The sequence below is a fragment of the Amblyraja radiata genome, unplaced genomic scaffold (assembly GCF_010909765.2).
Source record: "Amblyraja radiata isolate CabotCenter1 unplaced genomic scaffold, sAmbRad1.1.pri S43, whole genome shotgun sequence".
Taxonomy (NCBI): Eukaryota; Metazoa; Chordata; class Chondrichthyes; order Rajiformes; family Rajidae; genus Amblyraja; species Amblyraja radiata.
The window spans coordinates 5,790,697-5,807,257 of record NW_022630150.1 but is presented as its reverse complement, the minus strand read 5'-3'; the positions used below and the strand labels follow the sequence as shown (position 1 = coordinate 5,807,257).

General features: G+C 48.8%; 1 protein-coding gene and 1 long non-coding RNA gene across 2 annotated transcripts in view; one reads left to right on the top strand and one right to left on the bottom strand.

The window, feature by feature from the left end:
- The window catches only part of LOC116969453, an 18,890-nt gene extending 16,300 nt beyond the window's left edge, over window positions 1-2,590 (top strand). Inside the window, exon 3 of the long non-coding RNA XR_004410760.1 lies at window positions 2,579-2,590. This is a non-coding gene — a long non-coding RNA (uncharacterized LOC116969453). The remainder of the gene's footprint in view (window positions 1-2,578) is intronic.
- LOC116969451 (arachidonate 5-lipoxygenase-like) overlaps window positions 1-16,561 on the bottom strand; it is a 19,482-nt gene extending 2,921 nt beyond the window's left edge. Inside the window, exons 1-12 of the mRNA XM_033016352.1 lie at window positions 16,158-16,561; window positions 15,328-15,529; window positions 12,680-12,761; window positions 10,362-10,484; window positions 9,759-9,829; window positions 8,403-8,575; window positions 7,667-7,807; window positions 6,701-6,895; window positions 5,417-5,503; window positions 2,758-2,927; window positions 598-719; window positions 372-473 (exon numbers count right to left, since the gene is read on the bottom strand). Of these exons, the coding sequence (XP_032872243.1) occupies window positions 372-473; window positions 598-719; window positions 2,758-2,927; window positions 5,417-5,503; window positions 6,701-6,895; window positions 7,667-7,807; window positions 8,403-8,575; window positions 9,759-9,829; window positions 10,362-10,484; window positions 12,680-12,761; window positions 15,328-15,529; window positions 16,158-16,304 (1,615 nt within the window). The 5' untranslated portion in view covers window positions 16,305-16,561. The remainder of the gene's footprint in view (window positions 1-371; window positions 474-597; window positions 720-2,757; window positions 2,928-5,416; window positions 5,504-6,700; window positions 6,896-7,666; window positions 7,808-8,402; window positions 8,576-9,758; window positions 9,830-10,361; window positions 10,485-12,679; window positions 12,762-15,327; window positions 15,530-16,157) is intronic.

Here is a 16,561-nt window from a genome sequence, read left to right as displayed (position 1 = left end):
GGATCAGGGATTAGTTTTAGTTTAGAGATACAGCATGGAAGGGCCCTTCGTCCCACTGAGGTTCATGCTGACCATCGATCACACCGTGCAACCTAGCTCCATGTTATCCTACATTCTCAGCCAATCCCTACACACTAGGGGGCAATTTCAAACGGCCAATTAACTTACAAATCTGTACATCTTTGCGATGTGGGGGGGAAACCGAGCACCAGAGGAAACCCATGTGGTCACAAGGAGACATGCAAACTCCACACAGACAGCACCCAAGGTCAGGTTCCAGACTGCACGGGATGCTGCTGCTGCTGTGTGGCTCACAGTTCAGTGCATTGTGTTGCATTGGAGCAGTCAATTGCGTGGAACTGCGAGCTGACCTGTCCAACGTTTACTGAAGAGTGCAGTCCTGTACAGGTGAAGAGGACCATGGTTAGGACTTGATGAGTTCAGTCTGTGGGAGTGGAATGATGAAGGGAAGCCTAGTGGGAAAGATCAGAGGTGTTACAAGAGATGAACTGGAGACCAACATGCCTTTATGACCTTGAGGTCTGGATGTGGACAGCAGTTGATCGACTGATCAACAAGACGAGATTTGAAGAGTACCTGACAATGGGTTTTCCAATAATCCTTTGATGTAGATCTCCTCCACCCAGGCTTGAAGTTCAGCATCACTCTGGACACTAGCGTCGTTCTCGTAGTATAGGTCAACAATGTTTTCTGTAAACCTTTGAAGGAAGGAAGGAGAGCATTTATGGAGGGATGGCGTAGAAAACTCCAGACCACTGTTGGATTTGCTTCTGTACAGGGTGAAAGCAACGAGGAGTTGCGAGCGAGTTACGAGATGCAAGGGGCGAGGAGAGGGGAGTAATGAGGGAGAGAAGGGCAGGTCAGACTGTGGGAGAGGCATGGAAGGATTTGTGGATGAGGATATCAAAGAAATGGCTGGAGTAACGATCAAAGATAAGGTTTACCCAGTTGGGTCACTCTCCGCACAACAGCTGCAGGCTCAGGCTTCCAATCTTACAGTTCCAGTCTTGTGTGTAGGTCCCATCAAACCTCATACATCCCGACTCCAGCACAGAAATCTGCTCCCCTCCAACTGCTGTCCCTCAGGAGGGAGATGGAGGGAGGATACAGGCCATGTAGGGGTGAGAGTCGACGAGGATGCAGGAAACATTGGGGCATATGAAAGGCATAGTGATTGAGCAAGGATAGGGAAAATAACATACTAGGTGGAAAATGTTGTTCACATTTAGACAATAGACCAGTCTCCTTGCCCACACTGTCGTCAATGCTGAACATGATGCCAAGGTTAAACTAATCTCATTTGCTGCCTCTCACACATGTGTATCACATCTATATCCACCACCACCCCTCAGAAGCATGTCCCAAGCACTCATCATTCCGTATCACTAAACTTGACTTGGCATATTTGCTTAAACTTCCCCTCTCTTACCTAAACTAGTGCTCTCACACACTGGAAAAGGACTGTGTCACACTTGCCCTATGAACATTTTGTATACCTCTATCAGATCTCCCCTCAGCCTCCGATGCTGCAGAGAAAACAATCAAGTCTGTCCAACCTCTCCATACACCCTGTAATCCAGGCATCTTCTCATGAACTCTTACTTTAGTTTAGAGATACAGAGTGGAAAACGGACCCTTTGCCCACTGAGTCTGGCGCCGACCAGTGATCACCCCTTACACTAGCACTATCCTACACGAGGGACAATTTACAATCTTCACCAAAGCCAATGAACCTATAAACCCGCATGTCTTTGGTGTGGGGAAAACCGGAACACCAGGTGAAAACCCACATGGTCACAGGAGAACGTACAAACTCTTGTACAGACAGCACCCAGTCAGGATCAACACTCAGGTCTCTGGAGCCGTGAGACAACAACTCTACCCACAACGCCACAGTGCCGCCCCTAAACTCTTCAAAGCATCCACGTCCTTCCTGTAATGGGGCGCCCAGAAGCTACACACATTACTCCAAATGTAGCCTGACCAAAGTCTTATAAAGCTGCATCATGACTTCCTGACTCTTATACTCAGTGCCCTCAACAATAATGGCAATCTTATCATGTGCCTTCTTTACCAAATTGTGGTGTTGCCACTTTCGGGGAGCTATGGCCTTGAAGTCGCAAGATCCAAAAGGTCCTGCCATTAACTGTATACTTTCCACTTACATTTGGCCTCTCAAAGTGCAACACCTCACACAGATTCATACAGCTCGAGAATAGACCCTTTGAACTGATGGCTGTGAGTCTACGCTTATGCTGTGTGCCTGGGGATTCTCACACGGCAGTTTACGTTTATGTTTAATCTTTATGTAGTTATGTATCTTGTTGCTTTTTTTTGGATGACTGTATGGTAAAGCAAATCTCGGTACACATGACACTGAAAGACCTTTGAACCAACTTATCCACGCTGACCAAGATGCCCCATGCCCAAGGATAGCACCCCCACTGTGTTGCCCTCTACATAATGGCATTTCCCTGCGTTACATCAGTATCCATCTACACCTTGCAGAAATGATACTCAGAAGCATGGATTGTACGTGACTGTAGCACCACCTCAGGTATCAGTCACTGCTCAGTGGATGGGGTGTCTGAGGGTGGAATAGGATCCTTCTGTCCCTTAATTAACACACTTCTACCAACCCCTTGTCCCCTCAATGACTGTAAATGGCTTTAATAGGTGAGGCTGTATCAGATGAAGGCAGGGGACATATCCGAGGCAGGGTTAGTGGTCTCTCACTTGTTGATGGCCAGCCAGATCTTCTGAGCATCATCTCTGAAGTAATAATTGGGGATTTTTTCCACTCCTCGAGCAGCCAGATTGTCTGGGAGACACATAGATTTGTAGGTAGTGCGCTCCAGACCACGCTGCAAGACCTTCTTGATGGCAGTCCCTCCGGAGGAGAATGCCTGGAATAGATGAAAAACTCAGTAGAAAGTCATGATGCAGTCTATCCCGAGATGCTGCCGGTCCCGCTGAGTTACTCCAGCATTTTGTGTCTTTGTTTGGTGTAAACCAGCATCTGCAGTTCCTTCCTACACAACTCTGTAGGACTTTGGTCAGGTCACATTTGGAGTGTTGTGTGCAGTTCTGGTCACCCTATTACAGGAAAGATGTGGAGGCTTTGAGGAGGGTGCCAGGTAGGTTTACTAGAATGCTGCCTGGATTAGAGGGTTTCAGCTACAGGGGAGAGGTTGGAGAGACTTGGATTGTTTTCTCTGCAGTGTTGGAGTTTGAGGGGAGACCTGATAGATATATATAAATATAATGGATGGGATTATATAGCGCCTTCTAATACTCAAGGCGCTTTACATCGCATTATTCATTCACATCCTCAGTCACACTCGGTGGTGGTAAGCTACTTCTGTAGCCACAGCTGCCCTGGGCAGGACTGACGGAAGCATGGCTGCCAATCTGCGCCTACGGCCCCTCCGACCACCACCAATCATTCACACATTATTAACATAATGAGGCAGAGACAGTCAGAAACCGTTTCCCCAGGCTGGAAATATCCAACACTAGAGGGTGTTAGAGGTTAAGGTGAGAGGGGGAAAGTTAATGGCTCATTGAACTGAACACCTCCACTCAGTCCGCCTAAACCTACCTGATTCTTCCCGGTTTGCTCAGCACTTTGACTCCCCCTTCCATTCCCACACTGACCTTTCTTTCCTGAGCCTCCTCCACTGTCAGCGCAAATTGGAAGAACAGCAACTAATATTTTGCTTGAGCAAATACACCCCAGCGGTATGAACATTGACATCTCTAACTTCAAGTAGCCCTTGCTTTCTCTCTCTCCATCCCTCCCCTTCCCAGTTCTCCCACCATCTGTTTGCTTTGTTGTCAGCTTCTAGCTAACAACAATCTATTCCACATTTTTCTTGATCTGCATCTCTATTGATTTCTTACACTTCCTTATCTCTGTAACTCCCTCTCCCCTGACTCAGTCTGAAGAAGGGTCTCGACCCCAAACGTCACCCATTCCCTATCTCCAGAGATGCAGCTGTTCCGCTGAGTTATTCCAGCAATTTGTGTCTATCTAAAAGTTTAATGGCGATGTGCAGGCCAAGTTTTTTTACAGAGACAGAGGTGGGGGCCTGGAAAGCGTTGCCAGGGGTGGTGGTGGAGGCAGATACGATAGTGGTTTAAGATAAGCATGTACTGTAGAAATGTAGGGAATAGAGGAACATGGACTATGTGCACGCAGGTGGGATCAATTTAACTTGGCATCATGTTTGGTTTAAACATTGTGGGCTGCAGGGCCCGTTCCTTTGTACTGTTCTATGTCACCTCAGCAGTTGTGTCTGAAGAAGGGTCAGGAGTCGGGAGGTCGAGGCACTGACCTGAGGTACGAGCCCCTGCTCGGGGTCAGGGTCGGGCTCAGTGTCGAGCCCGGTTGCCAGGGGTCCAGGGCCCTGTTAGCCCACCATGGTGTAGGATTTGCCGGCCCCTCTCTGCCTGTACGCCAACACACTGACGTTGTAGCAGAACATGGACCATGTGCACGCAGGTGGGATCAATTTAACTTGGCATCATGTTTGGTTTAAACATTGTGGGCTGCAGGGCCCGTTCCTTTGTACTGTTCTATGTCACCTCAGCAGTTGTGTCTGAAGAAGGGTCCCAACCCAAAGAGTTGTCTGTCCATTTCCTCCCTCCACAGATGCTGTCTGACCCAGAGTTCCTCCAGCATTTTATGTTTCACTGCACACTCTAGCACCTGCAGTCTCTTGTTTCTCCAATTCTGAAGAAGGGTCTTGACCCAAAACGTCACCTATCCATGTTCTCCAGAGATGCTGCCTGACCCGCTGAGTTACTCCAGCAATTTGTGTCATTTTTTGTAGACCATATTCTGTGCTTCCTTGTGTTAAAGGATGTTTTGTGTTGTATGACTGTGAAATTAGGATTTCTGAACAGCCAATATCCTAAATACTTCTGTAGGAGCCATTAAGGTTAAGTCAGTATATTATAGCCATGTCTAACATTTTTAATCTTTTAGTTTTTACTTGTCTGTACTTTTGTAGATGGGATTTGATACGTAGAAGGGGTGTATCTATTTCTAGAGGAGACTAGCGCAGACTCATAGATTGCGAGTTCAGTCGGAAGGATGGTGAGAATAGTTTTTTACGACATACACCACATGATGACGACACATACAAGTTAATGAGACGACATACTTTTATAAGAAGAAACTTTCATATGATTTCTATGACATGAATGGAACAGCGACTTAGAAAGTGACGGATTATTTCTTTGCTCTGTACTACTTCAATAAAAGACCAACTGATCAAGATACAACGTTTTTACTATCTTACGTGTGTCGTGAGTGCGTAAACTATACTTTGAGAACGTCGCAAAGACTGCCATTATAAATTCCAATACAAATATGGAATAACAGGCTCACCAGATCAAAGACGCCTCCCTCGGAGATAAGGCTACTCCTCGCTGCAGTATTGATGTGCAAAGTGTATTTCACATGAGGCATCAAAAGCTGAAATGTGAAAAGTTTTTGAACTTACTTTGAGCAACTTTAGGCAAATTAAGAGGTGACAAACTTCACCGTCAGTCAAAGTGTTGAAGGGTGTGTGAAGCGCCTCAGATGTAGGTGGAAGGAGACTGGACAAGGGGTTGGGGGGGATAGGATGGAATCAAGGAGATGAGCTCAGCGGGGAAAGAGCAGGTAGAGACAATGAGTCTGCCAGGGGGCAAATTCTGGGGAGGAAATAAAAGTGGGACGTGCGAGGCTGTGGAACGATGAGGTTGGAGGCTGTGGTGGGGAGATCGACAGAGGCCAGACATTAGAATAGTCTGGGAGATGACGGCCTGGTGTTGGGGTCCATCTATGGGTCACGCTCAAGGGGTAGTGTAGGTATGTGGAGGCGTCTTAGAGATGGCGCCTGGCCTCAGCACTGTGGAGGGGTCCTGACATGAAACGTCACCTATCCATGTTCTCCACAGATGCTGCCTGACCCGCTGAGTTACTCCAGCACTCTGTTACTCCAGAGATGCTGCCCAAAGGCACTGAGTTACTCCAGTACTTTGTATCCTTCACCACCAGTCAGTTGTGCTTCGTGTTGAGGGGGATGGGCACAGGGAGGAAGTGGCTCCATCATGTGAAGTGCTCCAGTGTTCACTGGCTGCGATGGAGGGAGTGAACACTCTGCCATTGGTGGAGACGGCACACAGACGTGTGGAAGAGTCGTTCTGATGGGCATCATGAACACACTCGCAGAAACATTCACCGCAACGCTCAAAACGGGAATGTCCAAATCCAAGATGTTTCTATTTGTGGTGGGGGGGAGGGCGGGTAAGGGGAGGAAGGTGAGGGCTTGTGGGGGGAAAGGGGGATGGAGGGTCGTGGGGAACAGAGTGGATGGGGACATGTCAGGGGAGGAGGGGACACAGGGTGGGAGGAGGGAGAATGGGGATGAAGAATGAAGGGGGAGCGGGGAAGGGTGAGAACATGTAGAAGGGGTGGATAGAGGGAGGGGGAATGAGGGACGGCATTATGGTGGAGGGTGGTTGCCTCTCAACTACAACTGCTGTAGACATTGGAAGAACATTGACCGGGGCTTGAGTGGAGAAGGTTAACTCCACCGTCATAGTGGGGCAAAGCTGGCGGCTCTCTCCACCAACTGCTCAAAAGCTCTGCTTGGTTCAGCAGACACTGCGGTTGACCTGGGAGTACCTTGAATATCGGGTGTGCACTTGCAAGACAGCGTAAAGTTGCGATGCTAAAGACTTCACCAAACAGGTGCGTCCTGAGCAAGTGTGAGACCAGCTGGTGATTCTGCACGTCAGCGTTACGGACCCACATCTTGGCCAGAAGCCAATCGTACTGGCTGTCGCTCGGGAGAAATATCGGCCCAGGCTTCTGGGTGATCTGTTAATAACACAATGCACAGGTGACTCTTGCAGTAAACCCAAGGCAAGAAGAATGACATAAGTGAGACGTGACAGCAAAGAGCAGAGGTGACAAAGCGGTAGAGATGCTGCCTGACAGTGCCAGAGACCCGGGTCTGTTTCCACGCTGTATCTCTAAACTAAACTAAACTGAGGACAGCAGGATGAGGAGGATTTTCTTCAGCCAGAGGGCACAGCCTCAGAATTAAAGGACATACATTTAGAACGGAGATGAGGGAAAATGTATTTAGCCAGTGGGTGATGAATCTGTGGAATTCATTGCCACAGACGGCGTAGGTTTAAGGTGAGGGGGTAAAAATTTAAAAGAAACTCGAGGGGTAAATTTTTTACACAAAGGATGGTACATATAGAACGAGTTGCTGAAGGAAGTAGTTGAGGCAGGAACTATTGCAACGTTTAAGAAACATTTAGACAGGTACATGAATAGGATATATTTAGAGGGATATTGGCCAAACGCAGGCAGGAAGGACTAGTGTAGGTGGGTCATGTTGGTCGGTGTGGGCAAGTTGGGCACAATGGCCTGTTTCCACATTGGATGACTCTATGGAGGCCTAGAATTGATCAATTTACAGAAAGGACGAGAAAGACAGAAGAAGAAAGTCTCAGACATGCAAAGCCCAAAGAACTTCATCAGCAGAAGATGAGAGTGGCGTTACTTTGAGAATAGCCCTGGAGGAAGAGTGAAGGATACAGGAGCAGGGCTGGTGGGGGCAGGCGGGAGAGACCGTACCTGGATGGCAATGGGGAGTAGATCGTTCATTGGATTCACGTACAGAAGACACATTGGTGCTTCGAGATAATCGTGGCCAGCTTTCGGATTGGCTTTAATTCCATCCAGCATCTCGTAGTCAACAAGATATATATTCCCTTTCTGTAATGAGAATAGGACCAGACATGTGAAAAGAACTGGTGGACTGCATCAGCAAACAAGTTTCACATGCAACAGAAAGCCAGAAAGGATGCAGTCTTGTTCCCAAAATTCTGCTGCTAAATGGTCTTGTTAATGACTGCTGAGTTAATTAGTACAAGCACATTTCTCGATTAAACCACGGGCATTGACAACCTCAGACTGCAGACACAAAGCTGACTCAGTCCTTGTTTCCTCCAAGGGCTGGTTGCAATATTGGAGGCTTGCCTGGATTGAGGCTACAGCTACAGGGAGAGGTAGGATTGACAGATTGTTTTGATGGAAGTATATAAAATTTGAGAGGCATGACATGGTCATATGGATTCAGAACTGGTTTATTCATAGAAGGCATTTGGAGTATTGGTGTAATTCTGGTCACCCCAGTGCCAGAAAGATTGGAAGCTTTGGAGAGGGTGCAGAGGGGGTTACTGGAATGTTGCCGGGATTAGAGGGTTTCAGCCACGAGGGAGAGGTTGGATAGACAAGGATTGTTTTTCTCTGGAACGTCGGAGCTTGTACTCCAAATACGACTGATGTTCGGAGCCATGTTGTGACTGACCTGGACTTCCTGCTGCAGACTGGTATTCGGTCCAAGAAAGGGGCCGACCATTTGTTCTGTAACGGGGAACTTTTCTGGAATCTCTTTACACTGTTTGATGAGAGTGGGGTCCACTCCGTTCAGGAACTGATAACCAAAGCACCAGTCTTCATGCCAATGCTCCATCACATAGTCTGAGGAAACAAAACAGACACATGTTCATCTCATCCCACATTGGAAGAATGGACATTCGTTCTAATTTAGTTCAGATACAGCATGGAAACAGATCCTGCTGCCCACCGAGTCCACACCGACATGAATCACCTTCACACTAGTTCTATGTTATCCCACTTTCTCTTCCATTCCCTGCACTCAGGACAATTTGCACAAAAGACAATTAACCTACAAACTTGCACATCACCACGAGTGTGGGTGGAAACCAGAACACCCAGAGGAAACCCACAAGGTCACAGGGAGGACGTGCAAACTCCACACACACAGACAGCGCCAGAATTCAGAATCTAACCCAGTCTCTGGCACTGTAAAGTAGCGAGTCTACCAGCTGCGCCACTGTGCCACCCAACCATCAACGTTTGGTAGTAAGATTTCTTGCATTAACCCTATGGCACTGTATCTGTCTCTCCCACTCAGCAGATTCTTAGAGGCTACATGTCACTTGGAGCAGATTGTCACTGGACAGAAGTTCAAGGGGTGTCAGATGAGTCCCCTGGGAGGCTTTCTGCTCCACTGGCCCTTCCCCTCACACATGGGACGACTTGCCTCTCCACCTCTGGCTTCCCAACCAGTGGCAGAGTTTCCAGCAGCGTTGAAGCCATGCCCAGCCTGGGTTGGTCCTTGTCCTCTTGGTATCAGTGTTGGGCATTATAGAGAAGGCCATTACAGCCCTGCCCACTACCCACAACTCACTGCAGGATGCTCCCTACACACAGTGGTTAGTGACAATATGGGTGGTGGCAGTTCTGTACCAGCCAGCAACAGTGAAACCATGGGATGTTGAGTCCATAAGACCATAGGCATCGGAGAAGAATTCGGCCATTCGGCCCATTGAATCTACTCCACCATTCAATCGTGGCTGATCTAATTTTCCCTCTCAATCCAATTCTCCTGCCTTTTCCCCATAACCTTTGACACCCTTACTATTCAAGAACCGACCAATCTCCGCTTTAAAAATACCGAATGACTTGGCCTCCACAGCTGTCTGTGGCAATGAATTCCACAGATTCACCATCCTCTGGCTAAAGAAATTCCTCCTCATCTCCATTCTGGAGATGCATCCTTTTATACTGAGGCTGTGCTCGTAGAAGAAAGGTGTGGGCAGCTGAGACACTGGGACTCAGGCTCTGGGGAAAAACGTACTTTTGATTGGAGTTATGTGGGCAATCTTAGTTGCAGAAGGTCTCTCTTCACCCAGAGCCAGCTTTAAAATGCTACAGAAACAAAGACAGAAGCAACAAGTTTAGCCGGACATGAATGACTGCCGATGTCAGGTGTTTGTTTCATAGCCATCCAGATGTTTTGATCGACCCAACCGCAGACCACAGCTGGGAACAGCTGGAGCTTGCAGTGTGGGGTCACACCCTCATGGTCACTCTGCAAGTCCCACTGCTGAATGTAATGTGAGAATAGGCCTGGGAATGGCCACAGCAAGGAGGTGGGGTGAGGAGGGGTGGGGAAGGGAGAGGTGGGGAGGGGAGTAGGGGGGAGTGGAGGGGTGGGCACTAGGGAACCGTGGACAGCATGAAAGTGTGGGCAGCGGGGTGCGGAACTGTGTTGAAGGGCACTAGGGAACCGTGGACAGCATGAAAGTGTGGGCAGCGGGGTGCGGAACTGTGTTGAAGGGCACTAGGGAACCGTGAACAGAGAAGACTGGAGATGTTCTGAGTCGGGCCCCATGTACACACACCAGGATCCCCAACCGGGCCCATTTTGAGCATCGCCCCATGTTGTTCCCATACTTACCCCTCAAAAATGCAGAGGATAAAGCCCATTGGTCTTCCAACTGGGATCTTGGCATCTCTCGGCAAGTCCTCGGTCTTCTCATAGTGGATTTTGTTGGGAACACCTGGTTCATATTCAGCCCACCTGAAACATGAGACGGGACTTTCCTTAAGGACGCGTGAACGTGGTCAGTAAATCAGAGATGAATCAATTTGTTATTTGTACCTAGCCGAGACGCAGAGTAAATCTCTGATGCACTGTAGAAAATGTAGTAAATATAATATGGAACAGCACAGCACAGGAATGGGCCCTTCGGCCCACAATGTCCATACTGAACATGATGCCAAGTTAAACTGATCTCATCTGCTTCTACATGATCCATATCCCTCTATTCCCTGGACTTCTATGTGCCTAAAAGCCTCTTATAAACGCCATTATTGTATGTCTTTACCCCAGGCAATGCGTTCCAGGCCCCCGCCCCCAGCACCGACCCCCTCCCCCAACACTGACCCCCCTCCCCCAACACTGACCCCTCTCCCCCAACACTGACCCCTCTCCCCCAACACTGACCCCACTCCCCAGCACTGATCCCCCCTCCCCCAGTACTGACCCCCCTCCACCAACACTGACCCCCCTCCCCAGCACTGACCCCCTCTCCCCACACTGACCCCCCATCCCCCACACTGACCCCCTCTCCCCAACACTGACCCCATCTCCCCCACACTGACCCCATCTCCCCCACACTGACCCCCCCTCCCCCACACTGACCCCCCCTCCCCCACACTGACCCCCTCTCCCCCACACTGACCCCCTCCCCCACGCTGACCCCCCCTCCCCCACACTGACCCCTCTCCCCCACGCTGACCACCACCTGACCCCCCTCCCCACACTGACCCCCCCTCCCCCACACTGACCCCCATCCCCCACACTGACCCCCCCTCCCCAACACTGACCCCCTCTCCCCCACACTGACCCCCCTCTCCCCACACTGACCCCCCCGTCCCAACACTGACCCCATCTCCCCACACTGACCCCCTCTCCCCCACACTGACCCCCCCTCCCCACACTGACCCCTCTCCTCCCCACACCTGACCCCCCCTCCCCCACACTGACCCCCCTCCCCCACACTGACCCCCCCTCGCCCAACACTGACCCCCCTCTCCCCCACCTGACCCCCCCTCCCCCCGCTGACCCCGCCATCCCCAACACTGACCCCCTCTCCCCACACTGACCCCCCCTCCCCAAACACTGACCCCCTCTCCCCCACACTGACCCCCTCTCCCCCAACACTGACCCCTCTCCCCCAACCTGACCCCCTCTCCCCCACACTGACCCCCTCTCCCCCACACTGAACCCCCTCTCCCCCACAACTGACCCCCTCTCTCCCCACACTGACCCCTCCCCAACACTGACCCTCTCTCCCCCACACTGACCCCTCTCCCCCACACTGACCCCTCTCCCCACACTGACCCCTCTCTCCCCACACTGACCCCTCTCTCCCCCACACTGACCCCTCTCCCCCACACTGACCCCTCTCCCCCACACTGACCCCTCTCCCCCCATACTGACCCCTCTCTCCTCCCCCACACCTGACCCCTCTCCCCCAACACTGACCCCTCTCCCCCACACTGACCCCCCCGCTCCCCCACACTGACCCCTCTCCCCCACACTGACCCCTCTCCCCACTGACCCCTCTCCCCCACACTGACCCCTCTCCCCACACTGACCCCTCTCCCCACACTGACCCCTCTCCCCCACACTGACCCCTCTCCCCCACACTGACCCCTCTCCCCCACACTGACCCCTCTCTCTCCCCACACTGACCCCTCCCTCCCCAACACTGACCCCCCTCCCCAACACTGACCCCCTCTCCCCCACACTGACCCCTCTCCCCCACACTGACCCCTCTCCCCCACACTGACCCCCTCTCCCCCAACACTGACCCCCCTCTCCCCCACACTGACCCCCCCTCCCCCACACTGACCCCTCTCCCCCACACTGACCCCCTCTCCCCCAACACTGACCCCCCTCTCCCCCACACTGACCCCCCCTCCCCCACACTGACCCCTCTCCCCCACACTGACCCCCCTCTCCCCAACACTGACCCCTCTCCCCAGGACTGACCCTCAATGACGCTTCCACAGCCGTCTGTGGCAATGAATTCCACAGATTCACCACCCTCTGGCTAAAGGAATTCCTCCTCATCACCTCCATTCTAAAGGTACATCTTTATATTGTGAGGCTGTGCCCTCCTGTCCTAGATGATGCCACGAGTGGAAACATCCTCTCCACAGTCACTTTATCAAAGCTTTCTGGTATTCGGCACGACATCTACTCACTGATAATCCTCTTGCCTCTTCTGCATTTCATCCACCCAGAATTGTTCCAAGATGGGAGAGTTGTACTCGTGTCTTTTCCGGGCTGGAGAACAGTTACAGATTATCAGGACAAACACCGAAAGTCATTCTCTGTCCAAGAGCACTAGCTTTACAAAACCTATCCCTATCTCTGAGAGCTTGGAGCAGCAGTAGAGTTGCTGCCTCACAGCGAATGCAGCGCCGGAGACCCAGGTTCTGGCGATGTTACAAAACCTACCTTCAGCAGCGCTATAGATCTGCCAGTGGCTGTGTGTGCGACTCCGGAGCCTTTGGGGGGGGTGGGATTAAAATGCAGGTTTGAATTGCTTGTCGGAGAGGGATTTCCTCGGGCTGCTATTTTTTATTTAATTTTAATTTTATTTTTTAAATTGCTGGACAATTTAATAAAGCAAAAAGCTACTTCTAATGCCCTCAACGCCTTCAACGTGACGGATCGCAATATCAGGACAGAACAAAAGGTGTCGTCTATTTCACATATAATCTTGCTTCTTGGGGTGGCTTTAGTCTAATTTTACGATGCAAATTTTACAGCCCCATACGAATTGGCAGAGTCTTGCCTGCTGATATGGGCTTCAAATCTACGGTAACGACAACGTTCCAATTGACCTCTTTCCAGAAACTACCCACTCGCAAGATGATTTAAATCCTCTTTTTCTTTTGGACAATCATGTCATAAGAGCATCTAAATCGTCTATATTTTGTGTTATTGTCTATCCATAATCAATATTTTTATACTAAATATCCACAAGTTTTAGTCACATGTATTGTGCAAAAAATAATAATTTTGATATTGAGAGTGGATGTTTCTAGATTAATTTATGGGAATTAAACATTAACATAGAAAATAGGTGCAGGAGTAGGCCATTCGGCCCTTCCAGCCTGCACCGCCATTCAACATGATCATGGCTGATCATCCAACTCAGTATCCCATCCCTGCCTTCTCTCCATACCTCCTGATCCCTTTAGCCACAAGGGCCACATCTAACTCCCTCTTAAATATAGCCAATGAACTGGCCTCAACTACCTTCTGAGGCAGAGAATTCCACAGATTCACTTCCATTTGGCATATAAGTTCATGACAGTGAGATTTAAAATTGTTATATTGTGAATTACTTTTCTGAATGTGATTAGTTTGTTATTTGGATACTTAGGCTATTTAAAAAATTTAGCCTTTTCTTAAGAAATGGACAGATGTTTAGATCTAGTAATTGAATTTAGATTAATTTAATTGATTAGATGAATTTAATTGATTTGATGAAAATGAATTTTTTGTTGGGTATTTACTATTTGTTTTAGCGTTTAACTTTATAATTTCTACCTTTTTTCTAAAATTGCAAATAACTTGTTTCTGTTGATGCTGTTCAGTGTTTTTTTTCTTTACATTTTAAACAGATGTCTCCGAAGAAGAAATGCAAAATTGTCAATCCAAATGCCCAGCAAAATAGACAGATTTAGACAGCATTCTCAGAGATTATCTGAATTTGAACTACTCCAAATGTAATGATCTACAGGACATTCTTAATGGGAAAGTAGTGGGCAGAAAGGCATGTCATGCGTGGTTTGAAGAGCAAAAACCTGTAGTTTACAATGCCAAAATTGAAAAGTTGAGGAAAAACAAGGTGTACAGAGTTGCTTATTGGTTACAGTATGATGATACTACTGATTATGATATGCCAATGTACTAGCTAGCAACTGATCTTCTCCATAAAGACTTGGTCTATTGCTAGAAATTGTAATTTATTTACCTATCTGTTACGGACACAGCATATAATACAATAATATGAAAGTTCTGATCTTGAGAATATCACATTTTTGAATTTTCAAGGCAGTCTGGGTGTGTATTACTATTTCCGTCACAACGGTCAATTTTGTAATTAGCTACAATTAGGAAACTAACTAATTATATGCTTTAATTTCAGGTCATCCAAGTAAGATGTTTTATATTTGTTTCAGAATGCTTCAATCTATAACTGAAAATTTCATTGAGTTCTCTTAATTTTTAAGAAAGTTATGGGCTTTTGACTGTCCTCGATCACAGCTTTTGTGTTAAGTCAATGGGAAAGCAATAGGGAACAAGATGCTAATTTCACAGTATGAAAATGGCCATAACTTTTTTTAATACTGAAGATATGAAAGTGAATTAGATGTCAAATTAAAGTTCTTTTTATGCTTTATCTGATGGAACAAATTACAGGCTTGATTTTCTACATTACTACAGGTTCGATCCCGACTATGGATGCTGTCTCCACTGCATTTGCACGTTCTCCCCGTGACCTGCATGGGTTTTCTCCGAGATCTTTGGTTTCCTCCCACACTCCAAAGACGTACAGGTCTGTAGGTTAATTGTGCTTGGTAAATGTAAAAATTGTCCCTAGCGGGTGTAGGATAGTGTTAGTGTACGGGGATCGCTGGATGAGGCGAGGCAAGGTGAATGATCAGCTGAGATCTGATTTACTGGCCAATGTCTTCCTCAATTTATTCTGCGATAGTCACACAGCATGGAAACAGCCCCTTCAACCCAATTTGTCTGTGCCAACCAACATGGGAGCATGCCTCACCAATCTGACTGAGTTTTTTGTTATGTTATAGGATATGTTAAGACATCGTACCAGCTCCTTCAACGATCACCATCGGGGTGGAATCAGTGATCCAGCTGTAGCAGGGGAAGTTGTAGGTCAGTTCGTTTGTGGTTTCCACACTCACAAAACTGCAGTACCAGTCGTCCTCAAACACCACAAACTTCTTCTTGAAGAGTTTCACTAGCAGGAGGTCCCCGAGCTCAGACTTGGTCTTCAGTTTCATGCTGTGGATCTGTGTCACAAATGGGAAAAAGCCACCGCCCTCAGACCATCGCAAAGCGGAGCCATCAATACCCCACCTCCTCACACACACCCACTGTCAACCCCAGCCTCACTCAGACACCCCAATCCCCAACCATCTCATCCTCACCTTCCCATTCCCACCCTCAACCCCAAACGGCATCTTCACTGTTACTCCTGCCCACCCTCACCCCTCCATTACCCCCCTCCGTCACCCTCACACACCCCATCTCCACTCCCATCCTCACCGCCCCCAATACCCCCCCACCTCCACCCTCACTCGCTCCACAAACCCATCCCCACCCTCACTCCCCCAAAAACTTTCTCCCTCTCACCTCTTAGCTGTGCACTCTAGTGTTGGACATTTCATGCTGGAAAAAGGGTTCTGTCTACCTTATCTATGCCTCTCACCATTTGATATACATCTAACAGCCGTCCCCGTAACCTCCAACGTTCCGAAGAAAACAATCCATCTCCCCACCCTCTCCCCGTAGCTGAAACCTCGAATCCAAGCATCATTCTGGTAAACCTCGTCTGCACCCTCTCCAAAGCCCTCCCCAATCTGCCTGTAATGGCGCAACCAGAACTGCACACAATACTCCAAATAGTGAGGTACTCACCTCCCCTGGGGTAAGAGGAAACACGTTCCCGATGCGAACCTTCTCGGAGCTGCCAAGTGACCCCACTAACATCACGGATATTTGATCCTTTGTCCCAGCGTAGAACACATTGCCAGTGCTGATAGCGACCTGGTACGTGACCTTCATGTTTGACTCACTTAAGATGCTGTTGTCTGAATATTTAGCGCTCTCCACACACTGTATTTACGAGGGATTTTGTTGGGTGGCGAACTGTTTGTCTAATTGGATTTACCTTGGCAGAGGCTGGAGATGTAACGGCAAATTCCAAGGAAGCTGCCGCAGGAGGTGTATCTTTGTAAGTTGCCAGGCAAGATCTAACCCAACCTAACCTTACACAATATACAATGGATGTGGGTGACAGGGAATTGAGTATTTATAGCTTT